The sequence below is a fragment of the Cotesia glomerata genome, linkage group LG7 (genome assembly GCF_020080835.1).
Source record: "Cotesia glomerata isolate CgM1 linkage group LG7, MPM_Cglom_v2.3, whole genome shotgun sequence".
Classification (NCBI taxonomy): domain Eukaryota; kingdom Metazoa; phylum Arthropoda; class Insecta; order Hymenoptera; family Braconidae; genus Cotesia; species Cotesia glomerata.
Genome location: NC_058164.1, coordinates 2,850,429 through 2,873,735, shown reverse-complemented (window position 1 = coordinate 2,873,735; position 23,307 = coordinate 2,850,429). Strand labels below are relative to the sequence as shown.

Here is a 23,307-nt window from a genome sequence, read left to right as displayed (position 1 = left end):
AGAGCCCCGGAACATTAAAACGGAACGTCTTAAAAAAGTCTTAAAATTGTCAGATAATAATTTTTTAACAATTTTAAATTCAATTTAAAAACATCTTACTCAAAAATATTGCGGTTAGAAAGTCGTAAAATCGTCTAAAAAATGTCTAAAAATTAATTTTCACAACAAATTCGAAAACAAAATTTTCAAAAATCTGCTCTCGGAATTTTTTTTTTCGGCGTCTTAAAAGAGTCTTAAAATAGTCTTAGTATGTGTCATATTTAAGATCTTAAACGAACGACAATTTTAAGACGATTTTTTTTTACACGGGTAGTCACTTTTTCTAAAAATAATTTTTCATTAAAATTAATGACCTGAGTTAATCTAATGTAATGTAATATAAGATAATGAAGCTCAAAAATAAAATCAAAAGGAAGTATATTAAAAAAAGAAGAAAAATAAGTGGTAAAGTCTACGAAATCTCAGACACCGTCTGTATTTGTATTGCGCTGAAAGCCAAGCGGAGATTGCATCCCTTAAAATTAAATTACTAGGGTGTTCGCCGGCGGGCGGCTTTAGGCGCGATTCATCGAGTCGCAATTGGAGTAAGCAGTCCTGAGGTTCTGTTCCAATACCAAGAACTTTCTTGTTCCGGCATACACATAAGTTTACTCGCCCCACCTTTAGCGACTCGACTTCTATCTCCTATCTCCTATCCACTACCCACATACAGGAGACTATCGAGATGTTGGTAAGAGAGAGACGTTAAAATGATTCGACTACTTCCTTCTTTTCCTTCATTTTTATTTTTTATTCTCTCTCTCATTCCATCAGCAAAACTACCATCTTCAACCATTCATTCCTCGAATCCTCCGTTGATCCTTTGGGTCGTGCCGATAACGGGAAACTTTTCCCAATAAACCTTATTGAAACTGCTCAACATACTCTTGATTTGCCTCAAAGGTGAGATCGTTTGAACTCAATTTGACCTTGACTTTTTTTTTTATTATTTTATTGATTCTTCTGACTCAATTTATTGATTTTTTTTTTCAGCTATTGAATTTATTTTTTTTTTTATTAATTATTGTTTGATTGTGCAGTTAAGAATATTGTTTTGAAATAGTAAAAATATTCCGATAATGCAATATTATAAATTATTAAAAATTTTAATTAAAATTAATTTTATTGATCAGAAAAAAAATATTTAAAAACACCAAAAAAAGTTCACTAGAAATAAAAAAATTTTAAGGTAATTTTTTTGGTTAAATAATTTTTTTTCTTGATTGAAATTAATTTTTTTACCAATATATTTATTGTAACAAATTATTACTCTATTACTTAGTACTTGATAATTACTCGATGTAAGTGATGAATTAACTTAACACACCAAGCGATTAATTTCAATATGGTGGACACGGGTCCTGAGGTGTCCTCAGCTACAACTTAGAATAGAGAACCGCAATTTGTAGTACAGAGAGTCAGGCTACTAGAGCAATTCTAACTTTCAAACTTTATAACATTTAATAGATACTTATCTATGATTAATTATTTTGTTAATATTTATCACTACAACAATCACTTCTAATAAAAGTCCAATAGTTTATTTATTTCTTTTAGATCAATTAAGAAAGTCATAAAAATATGAAAGTGGAAATAATTTTGAATATTAAAAAAAAAAAAACATTTTTCTTGAAATTTTAATTTGAAATTTTTACAGAATAATAATAACTAGCAACCTTGCAGTCACTATGTGACTGCCTTGACTTGTTAACTATAAATAAAATTTTGCTTTATTAAATAATGACTTTTGTCAAATTGTACTGTAATTTCTTAAATATTGACATTTTTAAAGATATAAGCTCATCTCGATATTACACTCATCAAGAGCTTTCATTTGAGTACCCACATGCATTTTGATATATTTTTCATGTATACATATATATAATATATACAAATATATGAAAAATTGATGTGGGTACTCAAATGAAAAGTCTTAATGAGTGTAACATCGAGATCAACTTATATCTTTAAAAATGTCAATATTTCACAAGATACAAGGTCATTTCTTAAATATTGACATTTTTAAAGATATAAACTCATCCCGGTGTTACACTCATCAAGAGCTTTTATTTGAGTACCCACATGCATTTTGATATATTTTTTATGTATACATATATATGATATATGTATAAATATATGAAAAATTTATGTAGGTACTCAAATGAAAGATCTCGATGAGTGTAATGTCGGGGTGAGCTTATATCTTTAAAAATGTCAATAGTTGACAAGATACAGTGTATTATCTTAACTATTGACATTTTTAAAGATATAAGCTCATTTTGATGTTAAACTCATCAAGACCTTTCATTTGAGTACCTACATGGCATTTTTATATATTTTATATATATGATATTTGTGAAATATATAAATATATAAAATATATGAAAAATTGATGTGGGTACTCAAATGAAAGGTCTCGATGAGTGTAATGTCAGGGTGAGCTTATATCTTTAAAAATGTCAATAGTTCACAATATACAAGGTGATTTCTTAATTATGTATCTAGAGACAAAGCATTTTCGAATGCAGCGTAAATATTTATCATAATAAATTGAATATCGGTGAGAATGATATGAAACTTTGAAAAGGCACAAATTCAAATCAATACCTTAGCAATGACATTAAATTTCACTAAAAAAACCGATTATATCATATGACTATTCTGAACACAAAATCTTCATAATATAGATTTTAAATTTATATAATTTAACAAAATTTTCCAATTTTAAATATAATTTTTAATTACACGCTCTTCGTAACTAGACTTCGTAGAAAAAATAACAATAAAAATTGTCAATTTTAACTTAGCATTGAAAAATAAATAAATTAAAAAGAAAAATTTGTTTCGAAACCAATTACAAATACTCTTTACTGCACAAATCCACAAAACCAAGTCTAAGACATAACATAAATAATAAATAAAATGACAAAACACAAAATTAATTTTCTGAGAATAATCTCTGCAGAATTTCCAGTCGACTCCCTTGAAACCCAAAGAACAGTGACAGCGTCAACGTCATCTCTTGTAACACTTTACTATATTTAATATTCTCTTGAGTACATAAAGTCATGAACGTGTGCTCTCTCGCTCACCTCTGCTCGTGGAGTTTGTTCACACTAAACTCTCGTCTCATTCGAATTCTGAGCACACATACACACATATATAGAGATATTGTGTAAAATATGCGTATGTTGAGAGTGAATGGTAGCTAGGAAGGTTCTGTCTGAAAATATCCGCAGGCATTCTGTAGACTTGATGTGTCTGGATCTGGATGTTCACGAGTCTACCTTGTGTACACCAGACAACAACGGGAATAATAATTATTCAAGCATTCCGTGAATTTACAGCAAGGTATTGTTCTTTGTACAGAGATTATTCCTATTGTCAAACAATGGGAATACCACGCTCTGATGTTTATTGATTTATTTTCATTAATTTGAATAGCATTATTTATTCAATCGGTGGATTTAATTGTCTTCTCTCTGGTAACAGTACTACCGAATCTCATTACTCATTAACTTATTGTCTCTATTGTAAGATGAAGATGTTTTATTGAAGTTTGTTGATGCGGTGTTAAGTGTCAAGTGTGTAATATAGTAGGGTGTAGGGTGTTTAATGTTTAATTAGTGTAGAAAGAGTCAGAAGAGTAGAGAGGTGGAATAAAAATAATGATTTTAAATTAAAAAAATGGATGAGCTACAGAGTAGAGATGAAATATAAAGCTTCAATTGTGACACTGGGATGTCAACATAACACAAACGTAATGTAAATTGCTTGAGGGTTTGTCGCAGGATAAGGATAAAGTAAAATATAAATAAAAAAAACAGCAAGTTTCGTTTGTACTGATTTATGTGTCTGGAGAAGGATGTTATGAAGTAGCGGGTTTGTTTTTATGCAGGATTCAGACATGCCTCGCTTCGGGCATGTGGAAATGCTTAATATTAACCAGAGGATACAAGGCAAAAAATTAAAGTAGCTGAGAAATTTTTTGCTTATTATTTTAAAAATTTACTGCTAACTTTATGTTTTTTTGCTATTTTTTATTTTAGCACTGATCGAAGGATTTTTTTATATTTAATAAGCTTTATTAACTGTTAATAAATGATTTTTTACCATCATAGGATTTAATAAATATTTATTAACAGTTAATAAATTATTTATTAAATACGATTTATTAACAGTTAATAAGTAATTTATCAAGGCTAGCAGCCTAAAATTTAAGCTATTTTAAAAATTTTATTTCTATATGAAAGTAATGACTAATGCTTTCAAATTTTCATTACACTTATTCTATTACTCATCAACTACACCAAAATAAAAATCAAAACAAAAAAAAAATTTTTTTTTTAATTAGAAAAATGGCGCTGAAGTTCTCCTCTCTAAAAAAAAAATGGACCTTACTGGCACAGGTCGATTGACCTCTTCCTCTCGTCTGAAATAAAAAAAAAATGACAGATTTTTAATTAGTATCAGTATGGTTATCGTCGGACCTAGAATGAAAAAAAAAAAAAATATTTGACAAAATGGCGCGTAGTTAAAAGTACGAATCTGAAATTCGTTTTCAAAAAATTCTTGTAACTACGCGCCATTTTGTCAAATATTTTTTTTTTTTTTTTTCATTCTAGTTCCGACGATAATTATATTTATACTAAATAAAAATCTGTCATTTTTTTTAATTTCAGATCAGAGGGAGAGGTCAATCGATCTGTGCCAGTAAGGTCTATTTTTTTTTGGAGAGGGGGACTTCAGCGCCATTTTTCTAATTAAAAAAATTTTTTTTTTTTGTTTTGATTTTCATTTTCGTGTAGTTGATAAGTAATAGAATGAGTGTAATAAAAATTTGAAAGCATTAGTCATTACCTTCATATAGAAATAAAATTTTTTAAAATAGCTCAAATTTTAGGCTGCTAGACCACCGGGTCGCCTTAAGTACAATTTATTAACTGTTAATAAATATTTATTAATGGCCATTAACCATGGTTAATGAATATTTGTTAACTGTTAACAAATATTTATTTAAAATCAAAAGCGAATAGCAATTTTCTTTTGACTTTTTTTATAATCCTATAGCTGGTATACATGATAATATTTAAATTCACTAAATAAATTAACCTTTTTAATATTTAAAAATATAAATGATAATTATGAGCTGTGATAGAATTTACTATTTTACAATAAAGGTTATTATAATGTAATATAATTAATGCAAATAATTTATAAAAACGATTTTTGTTTATAAGCAATCTTCATATCGTATAAAATATTTATTAATTGTTAATAAATATTTGTTAACTATTAATAAATATTTATTAACTATTAATAAATTTACTTTCCTCCTAAATAAATATTTATTAAATGTAAAAAAATATTTATTAAAATTTAATAAATTAAATAATTATCTTTAAATAAATTAAATTATTAATAGTTAATAAATCCTTCTATCAGTGAGCTGTTTAGAATGAATAATTATAATTATTGAGGGAGTAAAGCGATTCATAAGCATGAATTATGCTTATGATTATAATTGTAATTATTTTTTGACTGGGAAAGTTTTGAAAACTTTTACTATGTTATTTTTAGAGGATTAAGGCAAGCGGGGTGTTAATGATAATGATAGTTAATCGATAAATTCAATGACCAAGGAAATTATGAAGTATCTGAGGGGAGATATTGTGGAAAATACCATGAACTAATAGAGATGCTGTGTGGTAAACTTTAGCAGCGTCGTTGCTGGCAACGCAAGTGTAGTTTCCGTCGTGGACTGGGGATGCGCTCTGTATCTTGAGTGCCAGATCGTACTCGTCAGTTCGACGGGTCGTAGCTTCTTTTGGATCTAGTGCGCGGCCGTCCTTCAGCCAGGTTATTTTTACTGGTCCGTCACCCTCGCTAACCACACATGTCACGTGGACTCGGGTTCCAGATTGAATATTTTCGGGAAATTTAAATGGTTCGATTTTGGGTGGGACTGAAAATTTCATTAAAATAAAATATTTTGAGACTTTTATATTGCTTTTTTTTTAAGTCAAAATTAGAGAGATTTTTTAATTGTAAAATTTATTCAAAAAAAGCTTTTATCGAATTCCCGCAAATGATTTACCATAAAAAGTGTAATTAAGGACGTTCCTAGACGATTAATAGAAGAATAATTAATGAACAACATCCCTTTGTCAAAAACCTCGATTACTTTTTAAGTTTCTCGTAATTATCATTTGACTAAGTGTGACTGGTGGGACATCGAAAAATCCTTCTCTCTTACCGCGGTATACTTAAAGTCGAATTTCAGTTCGACTACTAAACTTTTAAAAAATATTTCCCTCTCAATACAAAATTATCCTATAAACATTCAATATTATGAAGAATTAGACTGATTACCTACGTAGAAACAATTAGAAAAACTTTTTTTATTGTGACTGCTAGGACAGGCATTTGTGACTAGTGGGACTAGTATAAAATGTGTACATGAAGTTGTTTATTAAAAAGCCTTTTATATTATTTCTTATTTCAACCTTAGAAGCATTATTGTTTATATATTTAACTATAAATTATTTAGGATAATTAAAAAAAAACGAATTAAAAAACACAAATAAAGGATTCAGCATGCTGACAACACGATCTTGATAAACTCAGGTGTTAATTAATAACGAACATAAAAAAATTTGTTCATAAAACTATTAAAATAACATTTTATCCGGATACAAATTACTACGGCTTGAAAGTTACTAGGAGAGTATGAATATAAACTTCACATAATAAATTAGGACTAAATTAGAATGAATTAGAGAAATTTTTTAATTTTAGTCATTAAGTCCCATTTTGCATGGAATGCCCCTTTAATAAAATGTTCGCTTGAACGTCGGTCAGCATAGGGTTTGTATGTAAAATATACTAATTTTAAATGCTAATATTTCAAAATTTAGTGCCGCAAGGACTATTTAAAAAAATTAGAGGATACTTATGAGTATAAGAACTCGAAATTTCAAAAAAATTTTAAGAAAACGGGTTTTTCTCGGAACGTCCTTAAATAGTAAATTTTATTTGAAATATTAAAACTTCATTCATAAAAATAGTTTATCCAAAAAATTAAATTTTGGATGCTAATTTTTGGCTCACATTTTTTATCTTTTCTTTTAATCAATATAATTGATAAAAAATAAAATAACAGCGTCGAATTTTATCAAAAGTAAGTAAAGTTTTTCCATTGTAGATTGTAATTTGAAGCAGTGAATAAAATCTATATCTTATTCGTCATTTGAAGCGATAAGATAAATGAATGAATGAAAATGATTGGATGATAAGATACAAAAGCTAAGTAATAACGTTCGATCGTGGTTTTCAATGAAATGGAAAAGTATTCGAGCCCTGAAGAGGTTTTGTCGTCTAGTCGGAAAGAGGACGCAGATGGGAGCCGTAACCCTTATGAATGATGGAACTAGTGGGATTTAACACAGAAGCCATACGTCTCTCCGAAGAAGCTGATAGAAAATTTCTCTTTCTTTCTGTCTTTCTTTATCTATTTTATGTCCTTTCATCTTTTAACTTTTTCGTATTCTCAACATTTATTCTGATGTGGTTTTTCTCCATTCGATACTTTCTTCACTTAAACTCCCTCGCGAGTCACTTGTTGTATGGAAGGGAATAAAAGAAACAAAGACCGGCAACAGGACACTTGAGATTTCCTTGAGATATTGATTGTCGATCAATTATTCGTCTGGCTTGAGTTGTGGTCAATTTTTAACCTAAAGATACTTTTTATTCCTGTTGTTTTTCTTGGAATTATTAATCAAAAATTCTGCTTTAATATTAAAAGTTTTTGAAAGCATATTTGTGGTTAAAATTTAAAAAACTACACTGTAAAAAATCAGGAGGAAATTTTGTTTAAAAAATAAATTTCTAATATTGAAATCAAATTTATGATTTAATGTTTCAGATTTAACTGTTGTTAGCAGAATGTCAAGTGGCTATAACGGAATAATATCAAAGCAAACTGGAATGAAGCCCGTTTTGGTCAAAGTCGAGAGCTTACATCACTCACATCTGTGTTCATGTTTCATTGGATTTTGCATAACTGAAACCTAAACTTTGAACGTTTGAGGCCAGTCGGAACAAGTTTATACACGGAAAAAAAATCATATGAAAAATTACAATAGTACACAGTAAAAAATATTGTGTATTTGCGTCGAAAACGGTGTTACTAGATAAAATGACACAAAATTAGTGCTAAGCGGGAAATATTAACACTAAGTTTGTGTTGTTAGCGCTTTCTTTCTTCAGTTTACGCACCAAACGCATTGTATTACCGGACAGCTATTTAACCAAGCGTGCGTATAAATTAAAGTGTTACCGTCTACAAAATACAATTTGAATTATTAAAAAATTACGATGTTGTTTAGTAAATTTTTTTTCCGTAAGAGCAAGTGAATAAGGACGCATACTATATGTTTTAATAAAAGAGAGACAGAGTCCAGTAATTTACGACGCCACCACCGAAAGATGACCAACTACTATATGGAGGGTCTTATTGTGTGACTGAAGGGGTTATATCCACTTGCAAGTCCAAAAAAACGTGTTTTTTTGTGAAGAGGCTTTTTATTAAATAAATACATAGAATAAATAAATGTACATATAGCAAATTTAATTTATTTTAAGAATTCGCGATGTATTTACAAAAATATTTGGTTCCGTTGTTTCTGTAGTAGATTTCCTAGAGGACTTCCACAAAAAGGTGTCTGGTGGTGAGGAAGATATCTCTGATCTAAATCATCAGAAATAAAAAAAATAAAAGATTTATTTTTAAGATATATGAATACAGGTAATGATCGATGGAATAGTCAAAATTTCCATTTTTGACAAAATGGCGGCTTCCCAAAGAAAAAAATCATTTTTCTCAAATTTTGGAGAAATTTTCCTCACCAACTTTGAAAACACCGTTTCGAGAAAAACGCGTTTGAAGTTTTGGGAACCATTTAAACTAAGTTAAAAAATCTTTACAAATACGCTAATTTCTCCGAAATTATTTGCCGGATCAATGTGAAATTTTCGGACGATATTCTCAAATATATGTACATTCAAAATATGCACAAAAAATTCGATTTTTTCAAAATTACAAGTGGATATAACCCCTGAACAGAACTTTTGCATATTTTCTTAGATAGCGTAAGAACATAAACCTTGGGAAACTTCTTTTTAATTTGAATGATGGAAGAAATGTTATTATAGTAACATAATAATTTTTCTTGTAGTGTATAAGACTGTGCGTAAGGATGAACAGTACAATTCTGTGAAAAAAATTTACGATGTTGCATCGTATAAATTATGATGTTTGAATTCCGGTCCGGCACTACAATGTCCTGTACTAAAAATTACGATGTTTTCGTCGTAATTTTTCGTATAATTTTCTTTCCGTGTATGTTCAAATAAATTACTCCTTTCAATCAATATAAATTTATCAACTCGCGAATTAAAAAAAGCTTTATATTATTTTTACACTTGAACTGAATACTATGCAATTAAATAGTTTGAAATTCAGAACAAACAATCAGTAAGCTAATGAGGGTGAAATAAACATGGATTTAGCTTAACCAGAGTGAAGTCAAAGCTTTTTTCGATCCCCGGAAACAGAAAGTTGTTTTTATTCCACTAATTAACTAAATTAGTGATTTGTACAAACGGCAATGGCTTTTCACTGTATAGTTTAAATCCAGGTAGTTTCGACTGGCTCAACCGGCATTAAAAGTTCGTTTCAAAGCAGATATTATGATTATATTTATCGTTTAGCTTTTTAAAATGTGCTTTTGGAAAGTGCTTAATAAAACGGTTCTATACGAAAAATATTGACGTTTTTTTTCATCTTTTAAAAAAATTAAATTTGGTGAAAAATTAATTAAAATAAATAAATTGACCGTCGGATTTTTTACAGTGTAATTGTAGTAAAATATTTTCGAATAAATTTATTAAGTATCAAGTCTTACCTTTTACTTCTATTTGTACAGTCTGAGAATCATAGTGACCCTGTTTATTTTTAGCAGTACATGTATACGAACCGCGATCTGTACTGCTGTCTACATTGTGCAGAACTAGAGTACCGTTTGACGATACTTCTTGTCTTCTACTTGTTGGCAAAACTTGACCATCTGTTAAAAAATTGATAATTACGATTTTTTTTTAAGATAAAAATAATAATTTATAAAAAATGTATAAAGCAAGGCTTATTTACTGAAAAAAAAATTAATGCTTGATCATCATTAGACACTGGTTAGTTGATAAATAGTATATTGTGTAACAAGTGCGACAAGTTGTCGATTGCCCACGGAAGCGAAGTTGAACGCACGAGCGAAGCGAGTGCGGTCATTCGCTTGAGTGGGTAATCGACAACGTCGCACGAGTTGCACATACTATTTTGTATTACAAATGCGGTGATGTATGTGGGTACAAAATTGGGGTACAGGGGCAGAGCCCCGGCAGTTGGGGCGGAGCCCAGTCCCTAAAAACAAATAAAAAGTTAAAAAAAAAGAAATAAATATAAATCAGATAAAAAATGCAAAGTAATTAATATTAATTAAAAAAAAATAAATTTACACACTGAAACAATCAACACATAAAATTAAATGACATTAAATTTAGCTGTCACTACAATTTTTTAATTTTCTTTAACAAACAAATTTGTTCCAAAAAATTATTCATAAAAATTGTATTATTTATTTTGTATAATTCCTACATGTCGATTTTTAAAAAAAATGTTTTCATGTCATTAATTTATTTTTCACCAAAATTATTAAAATTATCATATTTCTGCTAAATTAATTTTCGTCACAATTAAACAGTTCAGTATTAATAAATTATTTTTACTATGGTTAAAAATTTTGTAATGTCAACCTCACTTCTTTAATATTGACAGTTAGATTGTATTTTTTTTTGTTATTTATTTTAATTTTAGCAGTTTTCACAGTCAATTGAATGCGACAAGGATAGTTTGAGTTCGCCAAGAATAATTTGCGTGCGACAAGTAAACTTGTCGCACTCAAATAACAATTTCATTTATGAAAAAACGCACGCGTAATTTTAAAATGGGCAAACGGCTCTTTTTCAACCGCAACAGCGAGCGTCAAGATACTACTTTTCCCGCATGAGAAATACAAAAATTTTTTCCCCAAGATTGGAAGATTAACTGTAGATAAAACTATCGGAATTTTAGGTAAAACCTTTTCAATGTTATTGGTCGAGTCATTTTCTTTGTAAAAAGTTTAAAAGTCCAGTTAGTCTGTCGAGAACAAACTTTTAGTTTCCACTCTCTTTTTATTACGATCGCATTTTACTTGGCAACTTTAGCAAGTAGTGTTACATGCGACATTGGAGCCATTCTCGAGCTTACTCGACCGTTATGCAGTGTCGCTTTCGCGAAAAGACTCTCTTGTTCTCTTAGAACTAAAACTTACGGTAAAGTTCAGTTCATCATTACCAGAACCTTTGGTTTGGGCTCTCACAAGAACTTTGACTGAGTACTCCCTCAGGTACTATATATGTTTTCGCCAACTTCCATTCACTTAAAACCTCCCAACTTTAATAATAATAAAGAATTGCAAGCCGATAAGTCTTACTGGATAATTTTTATCTCATCTTTTTAATCGACTTAAAAATAAACGACTAATTAAATTTTTTTTTAATGGTTCAAAACATCTTTCAAAACTTACCATAAAAAGTTCACAAAAATTTTTAATTTTTTTATACAAAACAAAAATATTTTATCTAGCGTTAAATTTGAATCTATTTATAATTTCACCGGAAACTTTTAATAAAATAAATGAACCATTGCTAAAAATTTTATGAAGTCTTAGAAAGGTACAAATTTAGGTCAAGACCTTTTTGATGATACCAAATTTAATTAAAAAATACCATTTGATAATATAAATACGCCGGAAAAACATTTTTCCTCATTCTTTTAATCATATACACAGAGAGAAAAGAATTAATCTTATTCCTATGTAGAATGGTAACGATTACTTTTGTCACATGGCCGCGTCGATACTAAAATATGACGGCAGTTGTGCGGAACCCTATTTTTACTATTAAATAAAAATTATTGTTTTTAAAGCTAGAGTTCTGGGAGTCGAGACTTTTTTTCAGAAATTTCCTCCTCTTTAAGGATCTTTTTCCGATTTTCGATATCATCTATAGTTATCGAGTTATCTACAAAAAACTGAGATTTTTTATTTTGTTTATGTTTTTTGTTAATAACAAAATGAAATTTTTATTAAAAAAATAAAAAAAACAACATCATTATGTTCAGAATTCAATTCCGCAACGGATGAGTGGTTGTTCATATTTTTATCACAATTTCTAAATTTTTTATCAGCAAATTTACACAGGGTTCTCCCAAAAATTCCCGTTACTATGTAACATAGTAATCGTTACCATTCTGTATAGGAATAAGATCAATTCTTTTCTCTCCGTGATAGATTAGATTTTATAAGCCAAAAAAAATAAACTATAAATATGCACTCAACTATATAGACGGAGAAAAAAGAATAGATCTTATTCCTATGTAAAATGGTAACCATTACTATATTACATAGTAAAGGAAATTTTTTTAAGAATTTTGTCTAAATTTGCTGAGAAAAATTTTTTGTCACATGTTAAAATACGACAGCAGTCGCACGGAACCTTATTTTCAAAATTAAATAAAAATTATTGTTTTTGAAGCTATGGTTTCGGGAGTTGAGACATTTTTTCAGAAATTTCCTCCTCTTTCACGATTTTTTTCCGATTTTTTATATTACCTATAATTACTGAGTAATTTATGAAAAGCAAAGATTTTTTATTTTGTTTATGTTTTTTGTTAATAACAAATTGAAATTTTTATCAAAAAAATAAAAAAACAAAAACATTATTTTCAGAATTTAATTCCGCATATCGAATGAGTGATTGTTCATATTTTTATCACAATTTCTAAGACTTTTTTCAGCATATTTACACAAAATTTTTAAAAAACTTTCCATTACTATGTAACATAGTAATGGTTAACAAATTGAAATTTTTATCAAAAAAAATAAAAAAACAAAAACATTATTTTTAGAATTTAATTCATATTTTTATCACAATTTCTAAGATTTTTCTCAACATATTTACACAGAATTCATAAAAAACTTTCCATTACTATCTAACATAGTAATGGTTATCATTCTACATAGGAATAAGACTTATTCCTTTCCTTCCGTGTATAATACACTAAAACCTTCTCTGAAACACGTTTAATCGTTTACTATAAATTTAACGTATATTGGTTCAGTAGTTACTTCCGTTAGGCATTTATATAAAAAAAAACACCTCTTCCTTTATTAGTATAGATTCAATAAAAATATCAAATAGTACATTTAATTTTACCAAATTTTATTTCCATTCCGTTCAAATATTTATTTAAAAAACGGCAATAAATTTTTATGATCTAAATAAAAAGTTACGTCAAACATGATACTGGTTTGAAATAGGAAATTTATCAAACACTGACAGAAAGGGTACAGCAAATACATATCTAAATTTACAACGTACAATAGTTTTTACGAATATAGAAGAACAAACTGAGAGAGAAAGATAAAAATAAAACTAAAAATTCAACAGTTAGAGCTGTCTTTAAAATTTATTTATATTTTTCGATAAATTAAACTTTTGCTGTATCCATTATACAGTACAGCGTTCATGTATAATAGATTGCCCAAGTATTTAAAAACATTATTAATAAAGCAAATTCAGCAATATCAATTTTGTATCGTATATCATATTTTGTATCCTCTTATATGTAGAGATAGCAAAGTTTCTCTTAAAAACAAGATCATTATTTATAAAATGTGTATTAGACCAGTAATATTATATGCGTGTCCTATCTGGAGTAATACCAGCAAAACAAACTATAATCGGATACAAATTGTACAAAAAAAATGTCTACGAATGATATTAAATGCCGAACCAGGTATATCAAATGTTAAGTTACACAAAAAACTAAAAATTCCAAAACTAGATCAATTAATTATCGAACAAGCAACCTACTTTTATAAAAATAAATTAAATCAACATGAAATTTTAAAGGATGTCTGTAAAAACACTAGTCCCAACCCTTGGGCTAAACACAAACTACCTCAACAGCTATTAATTAATAATCATAGAAATCTGCCTATAAAAAATGTAAATATTTTAAATAGATGTAAGATAAACATAGTTTATAAGAAGTATAATTAAGTTAACCACAACATAACGAAACCTAAATAGGGTTTTTTACCCACTTTTCCCTAAGTAGTCACAAATATCAAATAAATACATATACATATTGTTAACATTAATTTATATAGAAATCTAAAATAAGTTAAAGCCCAACGATGGACCAGGAATTATTAATTAAAGATTTATAAGCTGATTATAATTGATAAATGTAATTGGAAAAAATAGTAAGAATCAATAAAATATATAAAAAAAAAAAAAAAAAAAAAAAAAAAATTGCCCAAGCATTTAGGCGGAGATATTTTGGGTAAATACCTTTTTCCCACGTAATACTCGCTATTGGGAATCCAGCAACGGGACATTTGATGACTGTCGTTTCACCTGCAACCGCAGCATAGCTTCCCATCGGGCGTACATGTGGCAAGCCATAGATATTCAGACGGGCTGCGTGATGAATTTTGGCAACACGGTTGCCTGCCGTGCATCGATACTCCCCTCCATCTTCAACCCTAACAGTACTTATGTTTACATGGGATATCACATCGCCGTGTACTGTCACGTATTGTCCAATCATGAATCTGCAATATGAAACACAAACGGATCTATTAAATATATATCAATTTATTTTTGTTTGAAATTTATTGTAAAATATTTTAGATTAGATAAAAATGCCTAAATATTTAATATTATAGATCAGAAGATATTATTGGCTGGAATATTATATTATAAGGCGTCACCATCTGAGGTCACACGAATTATAAATTTTGTAAGAGTCTATATGTCGCTCTGAAACTAGTAACTCAACATAGTTGTCTGTGCATGAGTTAAGCACGTACCTGTCATTTTGAGGCAAAGGAAATCCATCTAGGGTCCACGTGAAATGTGGTGTCGGGTTCCCAGTGGCAATACATTTCAGAGAAACACTAGGTCCAGGCTGAATAGTTTGTTCAATAAATTTATATACAAGTTGTGGAGATGCATCTGAAAACAGAGAGCAAAATTTTATTATAAAGTATAATTAATTTTTAGGTAGATTTCTATAGAAATATAACTATTGTAGCCGGTCTCATGTTGTAATTTTAGGAAAATTTTATCATAATATGTTTTATTTTATCGAGTAATGTCGAAAAATGGCATTGGCTCAAAAGTTTATATATGTATTTATGTATGTATATATATATATATATATATATATATATGTATATATATATATATATATATATATATATATATATATATATATGTGATATAACGCGCCATGTCAGCAGGATTGCGCCCACAGTTCTCAACCGATCTTTATGAAATTTTGTGGGCTTATTCTGTGGATCAATACCAAGATCAAGTTCAAAGATGAGCAAAATCGGCCGGTTAGTTTACGAGTTGTGGGTGTTTGAAAATTTTTTTCATTTTCAAAAATTTTGAATTTTGTATTTTTATGAAAATAATCTTCCAGATGTAAAAATAGATAAAATCTATCAAATTTATCTTAAATTTCATTTAATAACCTTCAATTTAAACTATTATTTGTCTAGTTTTGATGATTTTTTTAATTAATTCCGTGAATTTGAAAATTTTCAAAAATTTTTCAATGAACGTATTTCAGCCCTTTTTCTTTAAATAATTTTTAAGCCATAAAAGATAGCTTGAATTTATCAACTTTATTTCAAAATTCACATAATTATCTTCGATTTGAGCTATTATTCGTTACCTTTTGATACTTTTTTCAATTTATTTCGGAGTTTGGAAAATTAAAAAAAAATCAAAAATAAATTAATTTTTAGCTATTATCATCAAATGACTTTCGTCTGTTACAAATCCTATTTTTTAGGAAGATGTCTTTGAATATCTATTGGTTGTAGTCGGTCTCATATCATTATTTGCAAAAATATAATAAAAAATAAATTTTAGGACATTTTTGCCTTTTAATAACGTGTTTTTTTTTTCAATATTCAAACAAGAAATCTACCTATCCATGTCGGGTATGGCCGAATGGCGTTTTTTTTTTATAAAAATATTCTCTGATTTTTAGTAGATTTCAATGTTTGAGATCAGTCGAAACAAGTTTATGTTCAAATAAATTACTCCTTTGGATCAATATAAATTTATCAACGCGCGAATTAAAAAAGCTTTATGTTATTTTTACACTTGACTTAAATACTATACAATTAAATAGTTTGAAATTCAGGACAAACAATTAGCAAGTTAATAAGGGTGAAATAAACATGGGTTCAGCTTAACCAAAGTGAAGTCAATGCTTTTTTTTTGATCCCCGGAAACAGAAAGTTATTTTTATTCCACTAATTAACTAAATTATCCACAGATTCGGTAGAATCTGGCGCCAAGTTCCGTTCAAATCCGTTGTCAACGGAGCGCCAGACTACCGACTGAGTTTACTGTAAGCAGAACGGTATTTTGAGGTTGCAAAATTTTATTTAATTCTATGGTACTTTTTTTTTCCTAAATTGTATATTATAACAGTAATTCATACTTTATTTTACTGTTATTAATTAATCATATTCACTTATAACAATTAATCTACTTGAAATTACTAAATTTAATCAGCACAAACTATAGCAACGCAAAAATTTCGATCCTGACTTTTTTTCGATGGGCAAAGTGATCTGCCACAGACTAAATAATTCGAGAATGCATAGTAATCCTTCATTAGATGGGAAACTACAGTTAAAAAAGATATTTCACAGCTTGCATCTACACCCGCCAGGGTGCGCTGGAATTATTTTTACATAAACTGTAGCTTCAAGAGGATAGTTTGTTATAAAAAATGCAGCCAACGCGAGATTTAAGTTGGTACCAATTGTAAATTTTTATTATAATTACAAAAAATACTAAAATCTGAACAAAAACAGTTTCATTGTAAAAAAAATCGCGCCAAATCCACGTTCATAAGACTATTAAAAAAAAAAAATTTGTTTTTTTCTTTACAAAAAGATATAAAATAAAAAAATTAAAAAATCTAAGTAACCAATATGATTGTTTATGATTTTCGGAAATTAAAAAAAATTTTGTTGTAAATTTAAAAATTAAAAAAAAAATTTTGGGACGTACTTGGTGTGCGTCATTGTGTATTTCAATTTTTTTAAAGTCCTAGTAAATAGATTTTACGAATTTCATTAAAAGTAAAATATTTTGCAACCGCGCAAGATTGAGTTCTTGAAAATTATATACTTAATTCAAGAACATTTTTTTTTCTGTGTAGGGAAAAGGACTTCCTATCAATGTGATTGAAGTATTTGTATAATTTGTGTTGTGATTTTATTCAAATAAGAAATTTACTTCCATTTCGGCTGCCGAATGGCACTTCATTACACTTAGGGTAGAAAAATTTTTAACTTAAAATTTTGTGATCTATAAGATATTACTTGAAAGTATTATGAGTAAAAAGTGATGAAAAATCTCTATTTTCAAATTTAAATAATTTTTATGAATATTTATTTATATTCTATAAAAGAACTTTCGTAGTTAGTTTTGACGGGGGAAAAAAAACTGGTAAATTGGTTTTAAGGTACAAAGTAGATAGCAGACATTATCAGTGAGCGAAAACGAGAGAAGATGTTGCGAACAAGAGCCAACTCGTGTTAAGATAATTAATGATGCTACAATGGATTAATGGACGTTAATCTAATAAAGTTAAGTAGGACATGATTTTAGTATGTTAGAAATTTGTTGTGGTGACTTCAGTATGCAGTATACAGCATAAATGTTCGTATATATGAGTATAAATGTTTTGTAATCATTCACTTTTGAAACAACACTAGTTTTAACACATCAGCGTGTACCTTACTCGCCTTTCCCTCTTTCTACCACTTCTTCACAATCTCCGTCTCTTCTTCCCACTGTTCTCGTATATACTTAAACTCTAACTCCTCCATATATACACTTTCGAGCAAAATAATGTGACACATTTTATCACATCGTTTACGAGCATTTTCATAAATCCTCACCGGTATAGCATAGCATTCTGTTTTAAAAGTATCTTATCCCTTTTTTCGCTTTTAAACTCTATATATATTTCAGGACACTTATCATTTTTAGTGCATTATATTCACCGTTTTAGCATTACTTATAAATGTTTTATAGTACAGTAGGTTGAAAGTTTTTATTCCGAGAAAAATAAGAAAAATAAGCAAAAAAATTTATAGTCTAAATATAAATACATGAATAAATTCCTTAGTAAATAAAGTGTTTAGTGTGTGAATGATTAAGAAAAAGTAATTTCCATTATCTTGTAAAATTGTGATGCATTTTAATGCGACATTAGTGTTCCATAAAAAAGGAGAGAGTGTGTTTTAGTACAAGTGTAGACTCTAGAGTGTAGAGCAGAAGTTTTGGCAATAACTCAAGCGTCAAATTGGTTCAAGAGTATAGTAATCTGCATTACTAACTGTAAGTGGTATAAGAGCAGATGCGGGCAGACCATTTAGGATCTGCGTCGCGTTCTCTATGACTTTAAATGTCTAAACTTATGCGTTTCTCTTCGAGCGTTTCACTATCAACTATAACTGAGGAATAACTAACCTCCAGAAGTTTATAGTCTTTAAAAATTAATCGTCATAATTGTGTTGATATTATATGCATATTCATTCTGAAATCAGCTGGGTTGAAAATTTCTACTTTGCAGTTAAGATCTTGTGACACTAAGCTTTCTGTGATAGTTGTCACGTATGTTACGACGGGTAATTGTGGGGACGGATAGTTTTCGATTAAAAAATTTAATAATAATAATAGTGTTTAATATATGACTCTATAGATCGGTAATTTTAACTAATAAAGAGGATAAACAAAGATGGTAATTATTATAAGCCAAGTGCCCGATCCGATTCTTGAGAATGACTAATTTTTCATTACTATTTTATCGGTATGAGGTCTCATACCATCAGAGAAAATCTAGGTGAAAATACAACAATTAAAATTTTATTTCGACAATTTTTGTTTGACAATGTGTAAAGATATAATTTTTTACTTAGTGTAACTTTTTTTCGGTAAGTGAAAAAATAATTTGGACTGATCAGACCAGATCAGGAATAATGATAATAATAATAATAATAATAATAATATTTATAATTATAATTTCAGAAAAAAAAAATTACTCAGAATAAAAATAATTTTCATAAAAAATTTCCTCAACAAAATAAAATTTTTTTTTTTTTTTTTTAATGTGAATAATTTGCCCAGACTTTTAATTTCTTTAACAATTAATTCGCTCGGCTTCGTAATAATTTCTCACACGCTTAATTTCTTAATTTAATCATACCTTCGGTAACAATAATATAAAATTATTAACCAAATAAATACAATAATTAAATAATAATCGCCGCACTAATAACAATAATTGTTTCTATTAATTTTTAAGTAATTAATAAAAAATAAACTAAAATACTCAAATACAAAAAGTAAAATCTGGGTCATAACATTTGAAATTAAATCTAATTGTAAACCTTTAATTAGTTAAGTAATCTTGTAGACTATGTAAACCAATGTAATTTAAATATTGATGGCTTTGAGGGAGCTTAGGTTCCAGAGACAAATAAATTTTTTATCTATCTATCTATCTATTAGGGTGGCGCAAAAAAAACGACTATTTTTTTTTTTAAGTCTCGAGTGAAAAAATGTTAGTTTTTGATTTTTTAAGAGCTCTCTCCAAAGGACAGCTTAAAAAAAATGATTTATTAAAAATAAAAATAAAAATAAATATATTTTTGACATATAACCACATTGATGTGTATAAAACAAAATAAATTAATAAAAAAATTTTGTTTATCGATAAATTCGAATCAATTTATAAATACTTCGAAAACGAATCTCGGAAAAAATAGACCCGAGGAAATTTTAAACTTATGAAATATTCATATTATTTCATTAAAATTATTATAAAATAAATATAATAATAATAATAATAATAAAATTAAAAAAAATTTTTTTTTGTAACAAAAAATGAAGCGATCATTCTGGGGGTGCTTGTTTTTCAGGAAAATTGTGGGTGTGATATACAATTACTATTATTATAATTTTTATTTTACAATAATTTTAATAAAATAATGTGAATTTTTCATAACTTTAAAATTTTTTCCCGGTCTATTTTTTCTGATTACCTTCGAAAACTTATAATAAATAAACTATTGTAGAAAAGCATAAAAAGGTACAATTTCAGGTTAAGACCTTTTCAACGATACCAAATTTAACCATAAAAACCCATTTTATCATATAAATACACTGGCCACAAAATTTCGCTTATTCTCTTGATAATATAGATAATAATAATAATAAAATAATAATACTAATAATATTTATCTATGATTTACTAGAATCCTTACAAAACATAAGTCATAAATCATAAAGAGCAGTCTGATATGATCATTATCGAAATGCAACATTTAAGGAAAGTAATACAAGGTATGTAGTTGTGTGGAACTATTGATCTCTGGGTTAGTGTTCGGTGTGAGGATTCAAGTGCACCCTTGTGAATTAACTACAAATTAGAGGTGCAGTAATAATTCAAAGCATGGTGTAGTGATTGCATATAAAAGCCAATGAGACGAGGGAAGGTGAAGAGCGAGAGAGAGGTAAAGTGGTGACGGGTAAAGGGTGGAGGGGTTTGGTGATAATGGTGAAGAATATTACAGACGGAGAGAAGGGGTAGGGAAAGGAAGGGAAGGATTTTAGGGTAGTGAAAGAGACAAAGGAGCTTGATTAGAGAGTACAGAAATTAAACATGTTTATCCAGCTTAGTGTAAATCAAAGTACGCTATTACGGTTGTTACGGTGGTCATTGTTCTCTTTCCCATTTACTCTTGCACTTATTTGCATAATCGTTATTTAATGCAGCTATTAAATTTTCACATTTTCATTAGTCATTTATTTTACCGAGATCTTACAATTATAAAATTCAATACTAAAAATTCTTATTTAAGGCAAATAAGTAATTAGTCACTTTTACAAGTGGCAATTAATAGATTTTTTTTCTTTTTTATTAGAAAAAATTGACAAATGTAACAGAGCTGATATTCAATAGGGTTCTATTCACTGATCCGAGTATTGTAAAAATAGAAAAGAATTATCTCAATTAATCGAATCGTTCAAGCTAAATCGTGATTGCATCAGAACTACGAACTAACTGTTTTCCACGTCAATTTTTTCTCTGTAATTATTTTGCCGGAAAAAATTATTTGAGCTGGTATTAACTATGTGAGTCGAAGTCTTCTCTTTATAACAATATGCTTTTATACCTCATTAGTGCACTGTAGCAATAAAAAAAAATATTTCTATGTTTCTGTGCTTTGCTGACGAAATGAAAAGCATGAAATTACTTCTGTAATTGCTACAATACACTAACGAACTATAAAAATATAATATAATAAATAAAAATTTTATTATTAACCCGCATGAAGGAGCTATATATCCTTCATTATATACAAAAAATTATATTTTACATTTATAAAAATATATGTGATTATATAAGGACCCATATGCAAAATTTTGCCGTTTCATATATACAATAATAATATATGTAGTATTATGTATTGATGTTATACTCATAACATATATTTCAATTATATTTTCAGCTATATATAATTAAATATATCGTACGTATTATAATCAACACTATATTTTAAATAGTATAAGAACAATGTATTTTTCAGTACAATTTAAAATATATTTTAAATTATACACGGAGAAAATTTGATAGAAAACTTTATTATATAGTTATGTTAAAATCTATTAACTGAATTCGATACTAGTAAATATTATTTAAATAATTAAGTAAACCATCTGAATTGTAGTATTTACCATCCTGATGGTAACTACTACTATTATGATGGTAATCAGTAATAATAACTGTTATTATTTTAATTAGTTACTACTATTATCAAAATCGTAATTCCTAATATAACCTGATGGTTGCAGTTACCATCAGTAATAATAATAACTACTATCTAAGCTAGTAAAAAATATTTAAAAAATTAAGAATCTGCGCTACTATGGATGCATTTCTGAATAAACTATAAGCAGCTGTAGTGCACAAAAAATCGAGATTAAATTCGGATTGAAATTATATTTAAATTTTTATTTGTCTAAAACAAGTTTCAACGGCAAATTTTTCAAAAAAAATTTGAAATTTCCAAAAAAATCAAAATTTTCAATAAAATACACATTAGAAAAAAAAATTAAAATTTCAAAAAAAAATTTTAAAAGGAATTTAAAATATTTTAATATTTCAAAGAAAAAAATGTACATTAGCTAAAATAAAGGATTTAATTAAGTAAATTTATATTATTTTTTCTTTCAAAATTTTTACAATCTGAGATGGTTACAGTTACCATCTTCGATTGTAACAGTTATAATTTATTATAATTACAATTATTATTTTCGATAGTAATCGTTACTATTATTAATAGTAACTATTACAATTGTCAATGATACTATCTATTATTTTGTTACTAATTCATTTTATTACCATTTTAGATAGTAGGAGTTACTATTTTTGTATAGTAGGTAGTATAATTAATTTTTCTCCGTGTATGTTCAATATAATTTTAATATTGGCATTGGTACCGAAATTACAATAGAATGCTGAAGCCAAATAAGTCTCTGAAAAAAAGTTATAAAAAAACGAAAATATTTCGTGATGTGTTACTAATTCACTGAAATTCAGATTTGTTTCGACCGTAAACTCGATTGATCAAGCTGCTCTTGAAACATAAGATATACGACAAACTATTGATTTTTTTTTTTTATTGATCTTTCCGTTTTGAGCTATTTTGACTGTTACGTTCTCGTAAAAATTAATTAATAAAATTATTTCATTTCATTATCTTTCTAAATATTACGGCTTCGTTGGTAATAAAATTCATCACCAACAAAGTAACGGAAATCTCCAATGATAAGATAGTCGCCGGGGTGTAGTCTAAACACCAGCGTGAGAGCTGGGCCCCGTCGACTGTTGACTGTTGATTGTTACTCTGTATAATTATTCTGCGGATAGTCAGTCCAGGGCGAGTCCCGAAGCTGTGAGGACTGACTCCGCTCTCGACTTTTTAATTATTT

General features: G+C 28.1%; 1 protein-coding gene across 5 annotated transcripts in view; it reads right to left on the bottom strand.

Moving 5' to 3' along the window:
• LOC123269825 (Down syndrome cell adhesion molecule-like protein Dscam2) overlaps positions 1–23,307 on the bottom strand; it is a 250,187-nt gene that overhangs the window by 45,810 nt on the left and 181,070 nt on the right. For 4 of the 5 annotated variants that reach the window (XM_044735682.1, XM_044735686.1, XM_044735684.1 and 1 more), the window contains exons 8-10: positions 15,081–15,225; positions 14,560–14,822; positions 10,008–10,169 (exon numbers count right to left, since the gene is read on the bottom strand). In XM_044735682.1, coding sequence (XP_044591617.1) covers positions 10,008–10,169; positions 14,560–14,822; positions 15,081–15,225 — 570 coding nt within the window. Of the gene's footprint in view, positions 1–5,722; positions 6,005–10,007; positions 10,170–14,559; positions 14,823–15,080; positions 15,226–23,307 lie in introns of all 5 variants that reach the window. The other variant, XM_044735685.1, reaches the window with a different exon arrangement.